The following is a 17458-nucleotide window of genomic DNA, read 5'->3' on the forward strand; positions in this document are numbered from 1 at the left end:
GCCTTCTGATGAAATCTTTCTATTCTTTTAGTATAGTTTTTTAAAATATTATTATTATAGTTCTATACATTATTTATTATATGTATTCATTATATATATTAATCATATTTATATACTATTATAGTTTCATATATATTTTTATATAAAAATATTATATATTTTTATTTATAGACAATATGTTTATATTTAATTATTTTATATTATTAGTATAGTTTTTAATATTATGCATAATAAAATATATAATGTGAAAATATAAATAATAAATACATTTAATATTTAATATATTCAATGTTAAATTATAATATTAAAAATACATTATTTTATATATTGTTTATTGCGTTTATTTATATATTATAACGTTATTACAGTTTTATATATGGTATATATTTGTATATAAATTTATAATAATATGTTTATATTATTAGTATAGGGGTTTTTTTAATATTATGTATCATAAAATAATAAACCAGTTGTCTGAAACATGGAGTCAGATCTCATCTCTTCCCTCACGCTGGGACCTTGTGAGCACCACCCAGGCTGCTCCACCCCGAGTCCTTGCAGCTCCCTGGGCAGCTCCTGCCAGGCTCCATCTGGGCTCCCAGAATTACAGCTGACTGGGAGGCAGATTTAGCTCTCCCCTGGCTCCCCGGCCCATCCATTTGGAGCTGCATTCCTGCCTCTCCCTTCCCAAGGAGCCTGCAAAGGTCTCGGGGAGCTCTCTCAGGGCCCAGGTTTGATTTAGGGGGCAGAGCTGGAGCTGACGTGGGCACAGAGGGAACAGATTTATTGCCAGGGGTTCCATCTGTCCCACTCAGAGCGGGACCGTGGCATGGAGTGTGGGCATCCACCCCATAATGCCTTCCCCAGAGCCTTGGGATTCCCTCTGCTGAATTCCTTCACAGCCCAAAGCCACCCTGCTTGTTGGGAACTCACCAGGAACCGGACTGGGATGGGAACCCCAAAAAAGAGCCCCAAACCCAGGAGCCAACCCGTCAGCAGCAGGAATTCCATGGAATTTTCCATGGAAGCCTGGTGGGACACAGAGGGAATGGCCACAGCAAAACTCTGTGGGGTGGAGCACTCCAAGGGCAAAAGGGTTTCCTGCTGGAAAACAGGTTTGTTTGTGGAATTCCCAGGATTGGCCTCAGGGATGGATGGGATATAGGGAATTAGGAATTGTTCCCTGGCAGGGTGGGGAGGGTCTGGGTAATTAGAGTAAGAAAAATTTTGGACAATTTGGATTAGGACAATATGAGACAGTAGAGACAAAGCGTTACAGACAGTCCGGGTACCTTTACTGGGCAAAATAAGCCCGAAAAAGGCCCCACGTTAACAGAGGATTAACCCTTAAAAGCAGCAGCCTGTTGCATATTTATACACCTCATCCATGATGCAGAAATTCCATTCAAACACAGGATTCTGGCTGGGCAGTGTCAGCTCCTTCCTCTGAATCCTGACAGCGCCTTTGAGGCAGGAAGAAGTTCATTTCTCCTGATAATGGGGCAATAAATTCCCTTTCTCTGAAACATTCAGGTATCCTGTGGCTGCTGGCTCACTGCGAGTCTTTTCTTTAAAAGAAGTATCCTACATAGCATCGTTTCTATTTTACCATTTCTTATAACCTAAAACTATATTTAACACACTACTTAAGGAAATTAACACAGCATCACTTTCTAACTCAACACATATAATATTCATTTGAATATCTGCCAAAAGCCAACCACAAAATACGCATTTTTCACAATTACCAACTACTTTACAACAGTTTTTAACCCATTCTTAACAATTGGAACGGCACTGCCGGCACGGGGCACACGTGACACGGGGAAAGCACGTGACACAGGCGGGACACGTGACACAGGCGGGCCACGTGAGGCAGGAGGAAGCGCGTGCCCAGGGCGGACGCACGTGACCCGCGGTTGCCGCCACGTGACCGGCGCTGACCCCACGTGTCCCTGGCTGGGCCCGGCCATGGCGGGCGCGGTGGCGGCCGCGGGTTCCGTGGAGCAGTTCCAGAAGCTGCTGCAGCGCCCGGACCGGTGAGGGGACACCGGGGGAGAGGGGGGAATGGGCCCGTGCCTGTGTCCCTTACCGGGGCTCCCGTCCCGCCGTGCCGTCCCTCGGTCTCCTCCATGGGGGCCGGCAGGCGGAGATGGCCCCCATGGAGGAGCCGTCCGTTGGGGCCGTGCCGGTGTCACCTCTGTGGGGGCCAGCGCGGGTTCCCCATCCCGGTGTTCCTTCTTTGGGTCCCATCCCTTTGTCCCGTCTCTCGGTGCCATCCCGGTGTCCCCTCCCGGTCCCCGCAGGGCACAGCTCGGGAGGGGCCGGTGCTGCTGCAGAGCCCGGTAGAACCTGCGTGGGGAAGAGAAAAACCCCAAAATGGGGACAAACCGAGCCCCAAACTGCGCAAAGGCCGGGCTTTGGCTCGGGCTTTTGCTGGGTGTAGGCTCGGCTTTGGCTCGGCCTCTGCCAGCCCCGCCTTCCCCTGGCTCAGCTCTCGGAGGTGCCACCCTACAGCAGCTCCTGCCGCAGGGAATTTGGGGCCAAATCGGGCGAATTGGCTGAAAAATCTCATAAACCAGAGCTGCCCTGAGAGCTGGGATTGTCCTCCAGGCGCTGGAGTGTCACCAAAACCAGCGGGATATTGCAGTGGGAACAGCGGCGAAATTTCAATGGGAAGAGCAGTGACATTGCAGTGGGAACGGGACTGAAATTGCAGTGGGAACAGCAGTGGCTAATCAATGGAAACAGCAGTGAAATTGCAGTGGCATAGCAATAGGAACAGCAGTGACATTTCAATGTGAAGAGCAGTGGGAACAGCAGTGACACTGCAGTGGGAGCAGCAGTGATGTTTCAATGGGAACACCATCGTTTGGGTGTTCATTGACACAGAAATGGCTCTGAATTATTCATCTCCCGCCCAGGGTCTCATTAATCGGGTTTTGTGCTCTGTGATTAATGACAGGGCTCTGCTTTTCCTACAACCTCACCCTGGTCTGGGACCTGCAGGCCCATCCAGGGTCACCTTGCAGTGTCCCAGGCTGCTCCCAGCCCTGTCCTGAGCAATCCCAGCAGGGACCTTGTGCTGCTACAATTTACAATGAATTTCCATTATTTAGGGATAAAAGGCATGAAGGGGCTGCTGTGGGATGAGTGACTTGATTTCTCTATTTTACTAAGTAAATTAATACTAGTACATTGTATCTTTAATTCCTTATTCCCACTCTGGTGGGTTTGACCTCTGCAAAGGTGGAGAATAGAATTGAGAACTCCAATATCTTGTCACTGTGTCATCCCAGGTGTTTAAGCCTGTGGGAGCTGGTCCCCAGTGGGATGGGATTTCTGTCACACTTTTAAACGCTGTGTGGAGCCAATCCCAAACATCCCAGCAAACCTGCAATAAGGAGTTGGAGCTAATGCCAGCAGAAAAATAACATTGCAGTGTGACAGGCTTTGTGCTGCATGGCCTCGGAATGTTCCTGGGAAAGGAAAACTCCTGGTGTGCTTTAAAGGGTTTTTTAATCTCAGCTGATGCCTCAGGTTTAGGTTTTCCATTTTCCCATTCTGTGCTGCTTTAGTGTGTGGGTCTGGGCTCACATCAGGGATGCTGAGCTCTGTGCACAGAGCAGGGAGACAAAACAATTCCTGCTCCAGCTGGGCACCAAGGACAAATGATCCAAATCCCAGCCCAGGAGCACAAACCCCGTGGGCTGGAGAGAGAAAAACAAGCAGGGTGGGACTGCCTGGGCTAAAGCTGGGATGGGACAATGAACTGCAAGGTGCAAATGGAGCAGAACTGATCCCAGGGACAGAGCCCGTGCCCGGCCGTGCATTTTGGGGCCATTTTGGTTCATCTTGGGTGCAGCCCTGGCTGGGCTCTGGTGCTGCCCAAGGTGCATCCATGGAGGAGATGCTTTGAATCAATCCCTGCTGTATTCTGGAGCTCTGTCCAGCCTCTGCTCTGGGGCAGCAGGTGGTGGGGATTGAGGGGTTTTTATGGAGTGCCCATCCCTGGAGTGTCCAAGGAACTCCTGAGGTGGCACTCTGGGCTCTGGGGACAAGGTGGCTGTCGGGCCCTTGGAAGGTGGTTCTGGAGGCCTCTCCCAGGCCCAGGGGTTCCCTGATCCAGGTGTTTATTTGGCAGCTGTCCCCAGGAGTGCTGTTTCTCCCCAGGTCCCTGGTGGTGGTGCACTTCTGGGCGCCATGGGCTCCGCAGTGCGCGCAGATGAACGAGGTCATGGCGGCGCTGGCACGGGAGCACAGCCAGGTCACCTTCGTGCAGGTGAGCAGGGGCAGCATGGGGGAGCTGGGACAGCCCTGGGGGAGCTGGGACAGCCCTGGGGGAGGAAATGTTCCAAAATGGGCAGGTTTCCCTTGGGGTGCCTCTGGGGCCTCACATTCCTAATGCCCCTCTCACATCTGGTATCCCAGAGGTGCTGCTGTCATCAGGGATGGGCTCAGACTGGGAATCCTGGAATGCTGTGGGTGGGAAGGGACCCCAAAGCCCACCCAGGGTTATCCCAGAGGTGCTGCTCCCATCAGGGATGGGCTCAGACTGGGAATCCTGGAATGCCTTGGGTGGGAAGGGATCCCAAAGCCCACCCAGGGTTATCCCAGAGGTGCTACCATGGCAGGAAATCCTGAGATGCCTTGGGTGGGAAGGGATCTCAAACCCATCCAGGGTTATCCCAAAGTGCTGCTGCTGTCAGGGATGGCTCATACTGGGAATCCTGGAATGCCTTGGGTGGGAAGGGACCCCAAAGCCCACCCAGTGCCAGCCCTGCCATGGCAGGGACACCTCCCAGTGCCCCAGGGTGCCCAGCCTTGGGGATGTTATCTCAGGATTCCCAGAGGGTTCCTGTGGCTAAAATGACCCTTTGGAAGGTGAGTTCAGCCCCTGCAGGGTTGTCACTCTGCTTTGTGAGACCCTCTGCACATCCCACTGCGATCCAGGGGAAGGAATTCCCTTCATCCACGTGCTGTTGGTTTTAAACCAAATTTCTCTGGTTAATGAGGCACTTTGGCACGATGAGGGCAGGGAGCAGTGGAGCAGCCAGCTGTGTGTGAGTATTTTAATGGGATTTTTACAGCCTTTAGGATGTGTGTGTGGGTTTCTTTAATGATTCCTCTCAGTTGGTATTTGTAAAACAGGTCAGAATTATTTTAATGATACTTTATGACTTAGAGCTTCAAAAGACTAATTTTCCACTTATTGCAGATTCAAGATGCTTACATTTATCTAGAGTTTAGTAGCTTTTGCTCAGCCCAACAAAGTCTGGAATCTCTCAGTTGCCTTTTTGTTATTCCTATATCATTTATTTATGACCTTTATTATTCAGCTGTAATTTATATTTTAATAATGAGGTTCCAAAGTCATCCAGGGCTGTGAAACCAAGGTGGTGGCACATCCATTCCCAACTCCCTCCTCCAGTAATTTTAATATTACTGGTGTTCTTGCTCAGAGAAAATAAGCTGATGGAAATTCTTGGGTGAATTTTACTGATACATTTTGGAGGGAGGAGCTCCTCCAGAGGAATATATTTGATTTTGGCAGTTCTTGGTGGGATTTTTGTGTTCCAGGATATCCAGCCTGCCTTTGAATTGGCAAGCACCTGTTTCCTCCTTGGATGTTTGATTGAAATGAATGTGTTCATATCCCAAAACACTCATAAACAACATTTTGGGAAGCTGTGCCAATGAGAGCAAGTTCCTGAAATATGAAATGAAATCTCTTCTGTGTTATGTGGAACATAAATATCCAAGCAGGAAATTTTGCTGGGAAAGAAAATGAGTATTAGTGGTGGAAGTCATCATTTGCCCCTGGAAAAAGAATCAATAATTGGAATTACCTATTCTCGTTCAATTATGTATAAGCTTTCAGTTCGGTTTCAGTTGGATGCAAGCTTTCATTTTCTAGCTGTGGCTGTGCAGTTGATTCTGTTGGAGTGGTGATGTGCAGGAGGAGGCTGGGGCTCACTTGTGATGCTCCTGCTTTGCCTCTCTAATTATTCTCTAATTAGTGGGTTCATTAGGAGCCTGTGTAGCTGGAGCTGCTCAGAATCTGAGCCTGTGAAGATAAATTTTCATAGCAAATCCCTCTGTGATGAAAGTGGGAGCAGCAATCCCAGGCTGGGCACTCAGCAGCCTTGCAGGAGTTAAAAATCAAGTTAAAAATCAAGTTAAAAATCAAGTTAAAAATCACCCTCAGCTGAAGGAGCAGCTCCTTTTCCCCCTCATTTGCAAGGGCTGCAGATGTCAGGGGTGATGCAGAGCCCCCCAAAGGGGCACAAAAGCACCTCTGTGGTGGGGACATCACTGGGCAGTGATTTATGGCTTCCAATATAGCAGGAGCTGCACAGCAGTGAGAATTTACCGGGTCAGGAGTGCACCAAAAATTTTATTCGCAGCCTCCGGGCGTCTTTTGAAATGTGCAACAAAATAAAAAGCTCTGCAGCTGCTCTGACACCCTGGAGTTCAGCGGGGCCATGCAGCCCAGAGAGTCTCATTTAAATGCAAATGGCTCCCAGACTTCAGCAGCAGATCCTGCTTAAATGGATCAAATGCCAGGGAGAGCAGTCCAGGATTGACACTCGCAGTGAAACTTGAAAGAAGATTATGAAAATAATCCAGGCTTTTTTTTTTTTTGGGTTTGGTTTTTAGCTGGAAGCTGAGGCTGTGCCTGAAGTGTCTGAAAAATATGGAATTAGTTCTGTTCCAACGTTCTTGTTCTTTAAGGTAAGAGGAAATGAATTTAAGAAAAGTGGATTTAAGAGAAAATAGAATCCATGTGGACTCTTAATACTTATACTTGTGTAATACTCTACCAGAACCTTAGGAGCTTTCTCAGTGAGGAAACACCTCTGTAACTGATTGAATTCTATCCAGTGGAACCTAAAAATGGAAATGCACATGGTTTTTGCACTTTATGTGGAATAGTTCAGGGCTTCCTTAAGTGCTTTGGGATTCATACATAGCTTTTATTTCACTTGTTGTACTTGGGTCAAAAAATTTACAGCAGCATTTGTTTGTATTGAGGTTGGGGGAAAAGACCCAAGTAAATATGGTAATGACAGAAATAACAATTCTGTTTGGGTGCTGTTTGCCTGTGATGATAAAATGGATAATATTTTATGAAATAAGTATTTCTAGAGGCAAACTTGGTGCTGTTACTGATGCCTTGCAGTGGCTGCCCAGAACAGAGGGTTGAGAGGATAAAGTAAAGTGGGTGTTTATTAAAGGCCTTCAGTAGGTGCACCTTGGGCACTCAGAGGCTGCACCAGGATGGAGCATGGGCACGGGTTTGTCAGGCAGATATGGGTCTGGTCTGTGTACATATCAGGGGTTAATGCTCCAGTTCAGCTTCAGGTGATGAAGTGATTTATCCCCAGTTTGCTCCTCCCAATTCACTCCTGTTTATGCTTTCCAGGCCCTGAGGCTGTAGGGTGTCCTTGAGTTTCAGGCCTGGGGGAATTGTTGAGTTTGATCAAAATGTGAAGACAGTTAGCTACACTTTGGATGGAGTTCAGAATTAGGCACGAATGCAGCACAGGATCTGAAAACCAGAAAAGCTAAAATCCCTCAGGCATCATTTGCACCAGAAAGGCACGAGCCTGGCAGCACAGCCCTCCCTGCAAGGCAGCCTTGGCTGGCTTTGCTGTGCTTGAGCCCAGCCTGACTGAGGGCTCTCTGTGCTGTGTGACCGTGTTCGCAGGGGTCTTACATTGAGGGGAGAGACGAGGATCTGACTCCACGTTTCACAAGGCTGATTTATTATTTTATGATATATATTACATTAAAACTATACTAAAAGAGTAGAAGGAAAAGTTTCATCTCAGAGGGCTGGCTAAGCTAAGAATAGGAAAGCAAGAATGCTGACAAAGGCAGCTGCCTCAGGCTCTCTGTCCGAGCCAGCTGACTGTGATTGGCCATTAATTAGAAACAACCCCATGAGACCAATCCCAGATGCACCTGTTGCATCCCACAGCAGCAGATAACCATTGTTTGCATTTTGTTCCTGAGGCCTGTCAGCTTCTCAGGAGGAAAAATCCTAAGGGAAGGATTTTCATAAAAAGATATCTGTGACAGTGCTGTGCTTTAGCCCAGGCTGGACTTAAAGCTGTGTTTAGCCCACCCTGCCCTGTGTGCTCTGTTTCTCCCCCTGGCCTGCAGTCTGTGTGCTGTGTTTCTGCCTGTTCTGCAGGCTGTGTGTGCTGTATTTACCCCCCTCCCCTGCAGGCCGTGTGTTCTGTGTTTCTCCCCCTGCCCTGTGTGCTGTGTTTCTCCCTGCCCTGTGTGCTGTGTTTCTCCCCCTGCCCTGCAGCCTGTGTGCTGTTCCCTGCAGAACTCCCAGAACGTGGACCGCCTGGACGGCGCGCACGCCCCGGAGCTGACGCAGAAGGTGCAGCGGCACGCGGCGGGCACGGCGGGCACGGCCGGCCCCGGGGGCGCTGCCCCTGCCCAGGAGCAGCTGCACGCCCGCCTCAGGGGGCTCATCAACGCCGCCCCCTGCATGCTCTTCATGAAGGGCTCTCCCAAGGAGCCCCGCTGCGGTGAGAGAGCCTGCCTGGCACCCAGGGCTGGGCTGTGCCCCACTGTGCCAGGCTGGGCACAGCACGGCCCTGAGCCAGGCTGGGCATGGCTGGGAGCCAGGGTGGGCATGGGTGTCAACCAGGGTGGACACAGCTGTGAGCCACGGTTAGAGCCAGATTGTGAGCACAGCTGTGAGCACAGCTGAGAGACAGGGTGGGCACAGCTGTGAGCGCAGCCACAAGCCAGGGTGGGCACGGCTATGAGCCAGGGTGTGGGCCCAGCTCTGAACCAGAGTGGGCACAGCTGTGAGCCCAGCTGTTTGCCAGGGTGAGCCCAGCTGTGAGCCCAGCTGTGAGCCCATCTGTGAGCCCAGCTGAGCCCAGCAGTTTGCCAGGCTGAGCCCAGCTGTGGGCACAGCTGTTTGCCAGGCTGAGCCCAGCTGTGAGCCCAGCTGAGCCCAGCTGTGTGCCAGGGTGAGCCCAGCTGTTTGCCAGCTGTGAGCCCAGCTGTGAGCCCAGCTGAGCCCAGCTGTGTGCCAGGGTGAGCCCAGCTGTTTGCCAGCTGTGAGCCCAGCTGTGAGCCCAGCTGAGCCCAGCCGTGCTGAGAGCCCCTGGAACCCCTGCAGGCTTCAGCAGGCAGATGGTGGAGATCCTGCAGAAGCACGGCGTGGCCTTCAGCAGCTTTGACATCTTCTGTGACGAGGAGGTGCGCCAGGGCCTCAAGGCCTTCTCCAACTGGCCCACCTACCCCCAGCTGTACGTCAGGGGGGAGCTCATCGGGGGCCTGGACATCGTCAGGGTGAGCAGCTCCAGCTCCCTCAGCGCTGCCCTGCCACACATGGCCTGCTCTGGCTTCTTCCACCCCAGTTTTGCTTTTTTCTCCCAATTTCCCCAGGAGCTCGAGGCATCAGGAGAGCTGGACACAATCTGCCCCAAGGGCCAGAAGCTGGAGGACAGGTGGGGGAATTATTGCAAATTGTGACTTTTTTTCTATGCTCATAAGGGGAAACCCTCTGTGAATTCCTGCTTTATCAGAAGTGCCTCAAGAATTTATTGACTTGTAAAATTCTTGCAGTTTTTCAATGTCTTTTGGGGTTTGTATATTTAAGTCCAAGAATTTTTACTTATATTTGTGGTTTAATTTCTGCTTATAGCAAGAATCTATTTATATATTTTTATATATATATATATATATACTTTTTTTTATATATATATATATTTATATATATATATACATATATATGTATATCTATTTATGCATTTATAATCGCTATCTATTTATATATCTATACGTATCTATATATTTGTAGATATGCCTTTATATTTCTGTATCTATATTTCTAAATTTCTATATTTATATATTTCTATACCTATGTATATATTTATAAACACATATCTCTATTTCTATATTTCCATATTCATATATATCTATATGTATATCTATTTATGCATTTATAATCTATATCTATTTATATATCTATATGTGTCTATATATTTATAGACATACCTTTATATTTCTGTATCTATATTTCTAAATTTTTATATTTATATCTTTCTATACCTATGTATATATTTATAAACACATATCTCTATTTCTATATTTTCATATTTATATATATATCTATATGTATATCTATTTATGCATTTATAATCTGTATCTATTTATATATCTATACGTATCTATATATTTATAGACATGCCTTTATATTTCTGTATCTATATTTCTAAATTTCTATATTTATATATTTCTATATGTATATATTTATAAACACATATCTCTATTTCTATATTTCCATATATATCTATATGTATATCTATTTATACATTTATAATCTATATTTATATATCTATACGTATCTATATATTTATAGATATGCCTTTATATTTCTGTATCTATATTTCTAAATTTCTATATTTCTATATTTCTATACCTATGTATATATTTATAAACACATATCTCTATTTCTATATTTCCATATTTCTATTTATACATCTCTATATATCTATTTGTATATTAATATATCTATATACGTCAACTTATATATTTATATATCTGTATCTATAAGTGGATATATAGATATAGATTCATTCTTGTCTCTCTTTAGCCATTTATTCTTTAAAAATAACTGGGAAAATCATCTTTTTAAGCCTTTTCCAGCTTTATTTGCTACAGATTTCCCAGCTCTGGTGTCACTGGAGGGAATCCCTGCCTGGTTCTTCTCCCTGCTCAGTGCAATGCAGAAATAATTCAATAAATCCCATGTAAAAGTGGTGATAAATAATAATCCCACCATTGTAAATTCTAGGGATTTATTAATTCCTTCCAAATTTATCTCAAGCCTTGGGTTGCTTTACCTTGAAATTGTTTCACTGAGGCCACAAACCCCAATTAATGCTTTTAGCAGAGATTAAACTGGAGATTAAATCTTTAAAAACTTACTTTTGGTGGCCTTTAAAAACATATTTTTTAAAGCCTTTTAGCCTCTTCCTGTGCTTTTTAAGGAGTTTGTTAAGAAATTCAACATTTTTTGGCCAGTTGTTGATGAAAGTTTGCAGATTGCAGTAGCAGTAACCCCATTTACACAGAATTTACACAGAATTGTTTTGCTTGGCACAAACTTTTGAGTGGAAGAAGGGAATGGGAAACATCCTCTGCTTCCCAAAGGGTTTTAAAGTCCCTTAAAATTTTATTTTTAGGTGAAAGTTGTCCCTGAGATGGGTTCCTGCAGGGAGTGCATCCCACCCCAGGGTGGAGTTCTTGGAGATTCATCAGTTGGAGTTTTCATTCCCAATTCTGCATTTTCTTTGGGGTGATAACCAAGGAATTTTGTGTCTTTTTCCAGGCTCAAATCCTTGATAAACAAAGCTCCTGTGATGCTCTTCATGAAGGGAAACAAACAGGTAACATGGAATGTTAAAATAAAAATAATTTTATTTATTTATTTTATTTTATATTTATTTTCAGAAAAATAAAACCTGCATTTTTACCTTGTTCTTCCTTAATTCAGATCAATGCTGCTGCCAAAGTTATTTACCTTTTTATTTGGTGCTTCTGCAAACCACAGAACAGCCCCTAGTTTTTATTATTGCTGAATAGTATTGAACTATTTGATATTTCTATTAATAGCAATATAAATATTAATAGAAATATTTAGATATTTAGATAAATATTTAGATAGAATATTAGATATTTCTATTAATAGCAATATAAATATTAATAGAAATATCTAATGCTTAGGAAATATAATAGATATATCTGATATCTTACATATCTTATATAATAGATATTTATCATGCCTATTAATATATAAAAATTGTTGTCTGTTTATTGTCTTCATGTGAAAAGTTTGCAGTGGATATGAATTATTAATTCATTGTAATTCCAATTATAATTAATTTAATTACAGTTAAATTAATTCTAATAAATTAATTCTAATGATAATAAATATAACAAGTTGCTGTTCTTGTTTCTTATGGTGAATCAATATTGATGCCTCAAAATGCAGCAGATTTATTCCATAAATCCATAAAAATCAGGAGGTAAAGGATGGAAAAGGGATTAAGGAGTGGCTCATCCAACAAAAAATTGGGAATTGCTGCAGTGCAGCTGGAATTCCATGGATTTCAAAAAGCAGAGACATTTAATATCTGTGTTTTACATTTTAGATGGCAAAATGTGGCTTCAGCAAGCAAATCCTAGAAATCATGAATAACACTGGGTAAGCAATGGGGTTTGGGTTTGGGGGCTAATTTTGGGGTAAAAACTGCATTTTATGGAAAATATAGTAGGAAATACAAGTGGAATTATTCCCCAAATATAAGGTTTTTATTTTTAAGAGGATTCCAAGCAGCTGAAGAGTTATCTGAGAATTTTATTGGGGCTTTTTGAGATCATTGAGGAATTTTTTGAGGGTTTTTTGAAGATTTTGAGTATTTTTTTCAAGGCTTTGAGGTTTCTCTGAGAGAATTTTGAGGACTTTTTGTGAGAATTTGGAGGGGGTTTGAAAGTTTTTAGGGGTTTTTTTTAAAGATCTGGAGGTTTTGAGACTTTTGAGGGGGCTTTTTGAGAATTGAGGGGTTTTTTGATAATTCTGAGGTTTTTTTTGAGAACGTTGAGGAATTTTCTAGCATTTTATGGGTTTTTAAAAAATCTTGAGGTTTTAGAACTTTGAGGGTTTTTTTTTAATTCTGAGGGGGTTTTGAGAACATTGAGGAGCTTTTGATAATTTTGAGGGGTTTTTGATAATTTTGAGAATATTTTGGAGAACTCTGAGGGGTTTTTCCAGCATTATATGGATTTTTAAAAAACCTTGAGATTTCAGATATTTTGGGGGGTAATTTTTGCCATTTTTGTGAGAATTTTGAGTTTCTTTACAAATGTTGCAGGGCTGTGTTGCTTTTTGAGCATTTCTTCCCAGCTGCAGTGTGAATAACGTGAATATCCCATTTTTTCCATGAATATCCCATTTTTTCCATGAATGTCCCATTTTTTTCATGAATATCCCAATTTTTCCCTCTCCCCAGCGTGGACTACGAGACCTTTGACATCCTGGAGGACGAGGAGGTAACAGCAGCTGCCCTTCCCTGGGGATCCCTTCCTGCTGCCTTTTCCAGGGCCACAATTCCCAATAATTCCCATTTGATTTGGCCACAATTCCCAATAATTCCTGGTTGATTTGGCCAGAATTCCCAATAATTCCCATTTGATTTGGCCAGAATTCCCAATAATGCCTGTTTCATTTCCCAGATTTGATTTGGCCAGAATGAATTCCTGTTCCTAAATTTGATTTGGCCAGAATTCCCCAATAAGTCCTGGTTAATTTGGCCAGAGTTCCCCAATAATTCCTGGTTGATTCCCCAGATTTGATTTGGTCAGCATTAATTCCTATTTGATTTCCCAGCTTTGATTTGGCCAGAATTAATTCCTGTTTGATTTCCCAGATTTGATTTAGCCAGAATTAATTCCTGTTTAATTCCCAGATTTGATTTGGCCAGCATTAATTCCTGTTTAATTCCCAGATTTGATTTGGCCAGAATGAATTCCTATTTGATTTCCCAGATTTGATTTGGCCAAATTAATTCCTATTTGATTTCCCAGATTTGATTTAGCCAGAATTAATTCCTGTTTAATTTCCAGATTTGATTTGGCCAGCATTAATTCCTGTTTGATTTCCCATATCTGATTTGGCCAGCATTAATTCCTGTTCGATTCCCAGATTTGATTAGAAATTAATTGGCCAGAATTAATTCCTGTTCGATTCCCAGCTTTGATTTGGCCAGAACTAATTCCTGTTTGGTTCCCAGCTTTGATTTGGCCAGCATTAATTAATTAATCAATTAATTAGTTCCCGTTTGTTCCCAGGTGCGCCAGGGGCTGAAATCCTTCTCCAACTGGCCCACGTACCCCCAGCTCTACGTCAAGGGGGAGCTGGTGGGGGGGCTGGACATTGTCAAGGTAGGAGCTGCTTTTATTTGCAATAAAAACTCCATTTATTGCATTTCAAATTTCCATTTCTAGGAATTTTCCTGCCTGTCCCCCACAGAACCCCTGCAGCCGCCCCAGGATGCTTTTCCAGGGAAAGGAGCTTTCAATGAATGACTGGAGAAATCTCATTTTCACCTCTTTTTTTGCATTTTTCTCATCCTTAACTTTGCTCCTGGTGTTGGTTTTTTGCCAGGAAACATTCCTGGGGAAAAGGGAATTTTCTGGGAGTTGTTGGAGCAGCCCCAGAGTTCCCAAATCCTCCTGAGCCCATTCCTGGATGGTTCAGAGCCAATTCCTCAGACTCTGGCACTCCTGGAATGCCCAGTCAATAAATCCCATTTAATTCTGAAAATCCTGGGACTACTGAAATTATAGAGTTTTGTTTGATTTATTTAAGAAGGGTGAGGGATTGCCTCAATTACATAGATTAATATTATTTACAAAGATTAATTTTACTTCAGTTACATAGATTAATTTTATTTATATAGATTAATGTTACTTAAACTATATGGATTGATTTTATTTACAAAGATTAATTTTACTTCAATTGTATAGCTTTATTTTATTTTTATAAATCAACTTTACTTCAATTATATAGACTAGTTTTACTTAAAGTATATAAATTTTTATTCAGTTAACAAGTGTAGGGATTGCTTCAATTCTTATATAAATTTATTACTGAAAATATTGTATAAAATTATTATATAAATAATAATTTGATTTATAGATACTATTTTTACCTAAATTCTGTAGATTAATTTTATTTATGTGGATTAACTTTATTAAATTATATGGATTAATACTATTTATATAGATTAATTTTACCTTAGGTATATCATTAATTCTGTTTATTTAACGAGTGTAGGGATTGCTTATATAGATTAAGCAAGCTAGGGATCTTTTAGGGATTGATTATATAGATTAATTTTGCTTATATTATATAGATTAACTTAATTTAGAGTTTAATTTTATTTGTTTATTTAGCAAGTGTAGGGATTAGATTATATAGATTAATTTTGCTTATATTATATAGATTAACTTAATTTAGGGTTTAATTTTATTTGTTTATTTAACAAGTGTAGGGATTGCTTTGATTTTATAGATTAATTTTGCTTATATTATATAGATTAACTTAATTTAGAGTTTAATTTTATTTGTTTATTTAACAAGTGTAGGGATTGCTTTGATTTTATAGATTAATTTTGCTTATATTATATAGATTAACTTAATTTAAAGTTTAATTTTATTTGTTTATTTAGCAAGTGTAGGGATTAGATTATATAGATTAATTTTGCTTATATTATATAGATTAACTTAATTTAGAGTTTAATTTTATTTGTTTATTTAGCAAGTGTAGGGATTAGATTATATAGATTAATTTTGCTTATATTATATAGATTAACTTAATTTAGAGTTTAATTTTATTTGTTTATTTAGCAAGTGTAGGGATTAAATCAATAAAATTAATAACAGAGAACTTAAGAAGTGTGGAGGCTTTTCAGTGCTGAGGAAGAGGAGTCTTGGGCATTGTGAGATGCTGTAAAATCCTTTTTTCTGGTATTTCAATGTAATTTCTCTCTTTGCATCCTTGGGCTGTTTGAATTCATGGTTTGTATGGTGGATGAGTGCTGTCAGTGGTTTAAATTCCATTTTTAATGCAGCCTGGTATGGATATTGGAGTAGAGCTGCAGATTCCAAGGTGTGGGAGAAGAAGAAGATCCCCGTTGTTTCCGAGTTTTCCCGTTTTTTCCCTGCTGCTCCTGGGGCACTGCCAGCCCTGAAATGGCAATTCCAGCACCAGCAGGGCAGGCCCAGAGCCCTGAGGAGTTTCAGTTTCTTGTGGGGGTTCATGGGTGGCAAAACAAAACCCATCCATGGGTGGTGAGTTCCTGCTTTGGGGTGTTGGAATGTCTGGAATTGCACTGGCAGGAGATCAGGGACACCAGGCAGAGCTGTCAAGGTGTGATTGTCCACTTATTTGGCTTTTTCACTAAATTTCGTGAATAAAGGATTGATAAATCCTGTATAAATCCTGTATAAATCCTGTATATTGAAGTAGAGCTGCTGATTCCAAGGTGTGGGAGAAGAACATTCCCCGTTGTTTCCGAGTGTGCCCTGCTGCTCCTGGGGCACTGCCAGCACTGAAATGGCAATTTCAGCACCAGCAGGGCAGGCTCAGAGCCCTGAGGAGTTTTCATTTCTTGTGGGGGTTCATGGGTGGCAAAACAAAACCCATCCTTTGGGGTGTTGGAGAGTTCTGTGCCTGGGATGTCTGGAATTGCAGCTGGCAGGAGATCAGGGACACCAGGCAGAGCTGTCAAGGTGTGATTGTGCACTTATTTGGCTTTTCCACTAAATTTCATGAATAAAGGATTGATAAATCTCAGGGTGTTGCCCAGAGGGAGCTCTCTGAGGCATGCCCTGCTGCCAGGGAATATTTCCTGCTGGATTCCCCTTGGATCATCCCAACAAACCCTCTGTGTCTTTCAGGAGCTGAAGGAAAGTGGGGAGCTGCTGCCTGTGCTGAAGGGGGAGAATTGATGGGGAGGACACCAGTGGGAACAGAAATCCCTGGAACAGCCTGGAACACTCAGAGATTCTCCTGGAGCCACAGACACTGCACCCTGAGCAGCATCAGCAGGGGGAGCAGACAGGAAATAAACCCAGATATTCTCTCTGTGCAAAGGAGTTTCACTAGGGACACAAAAAGGTCCATTAAAATTCAGTGCTCCAGGATTTGTGGTGTTGGGGTTTCTTTATTTGCACCCCTGTCCATCCCAGGATTATTTAAGGTGGAATTGGAACTTGGTGTTTTTGGGCTCAGCTCTCATTAGGGGAATATTAATGGAGCACCATCTTTTCCTGCCCCCATTAATTGGTTCCATGTCTAATGAACAAGAAAAACACTTTGGGAGCCTTGAGCCAGCACAGCTTTAGGGAGTTATTAATGAGCTGCAGCTCTGTCCTCTGCAAGCTCGTTAAGTGGGCACACTAATTGCTGATTTGGGGTGCTCAGTCATGAATGTGGGGTTTTTGGGAAGGTTTCAGTGGTTTTGGAGGTGCTGGTGAATCCTCAGCTTTCTGTGGTTGACATGACCCCAGGTATTACAAAATCTCCTTTTTCCCAGCCCCACGACCAAAGAAGAAGCAGAGGTTCCTCAGTTCTGCTTTTCAGGGTTGTTTATTTTCCTTTATTCCACTTTTTCTCTGACCTGCTGAGATCTGTCCTGCAGGTTGGTTTGAGGCACAGTCCCTGCCCTTGGGGTGGTGTTGGCTTTTTATGCTGAGAACTACATGTGCTTTATTTACAATAATTTCCCAATCCCTATGCCCTGTGTTGGACAGTCTGTCTGTGCTCTAAACCAATCCAGAGGTGCCACCATCACACAGAAGATGGAGGACAAACAGAAGAAGGACAGGATACACACAGATTCCTCCATTTTGG

At 43.0% G+C, this 17458-nt stretch overlaps 1 protein-coding gene across 1 annotated transcript; it reads left to right on the top strand.

The window, feature by feature from the left end:
• Positions 1-1880: 1880 nt before the first annotated feature.
• GLRX3 (glutaredoxin 3) lies at positions 1881-16749 on the top strand. Its single transcript, XM_074545423.1, has 11 exons — positions 1881-2039; positions 4174-4282; positions 6661-6735; positions 8342-8549; positions 9155-9327; positions 9424-9485; positions 11372-11429; positions 12195-12247; positions 13053-13092; positions 13891-13983; positions 16504-16749. Exons 1-11 carry the CDS (start codon positions 1972-1974, stop codon positions 16552-16554), a joined length of 990 nt encoding a protein of 329 aa, XP_074401524.1. The 5' UTR covers positions 1881-1971; the 3' UTR covers positions 16555-16749.
• The last annotated feature ends 709 nt before the right edge of the window (positions 16750-17458 follow it).

This window comes from Zonotrichia albicollis, chromosome 7 (genome assembly GCF_047830755.1).
Source record: "Zonotrichia albicollis isolate bZonAlb1 chromosome 7, bZonAlb1.hap1, whole genome shotgun sequence".
NCBI lineage: Eukaryota > Metazoa > Chordata > Aves > Passeriformes > Passerellidae > Zonotrichia > Zonotrichia albicollis.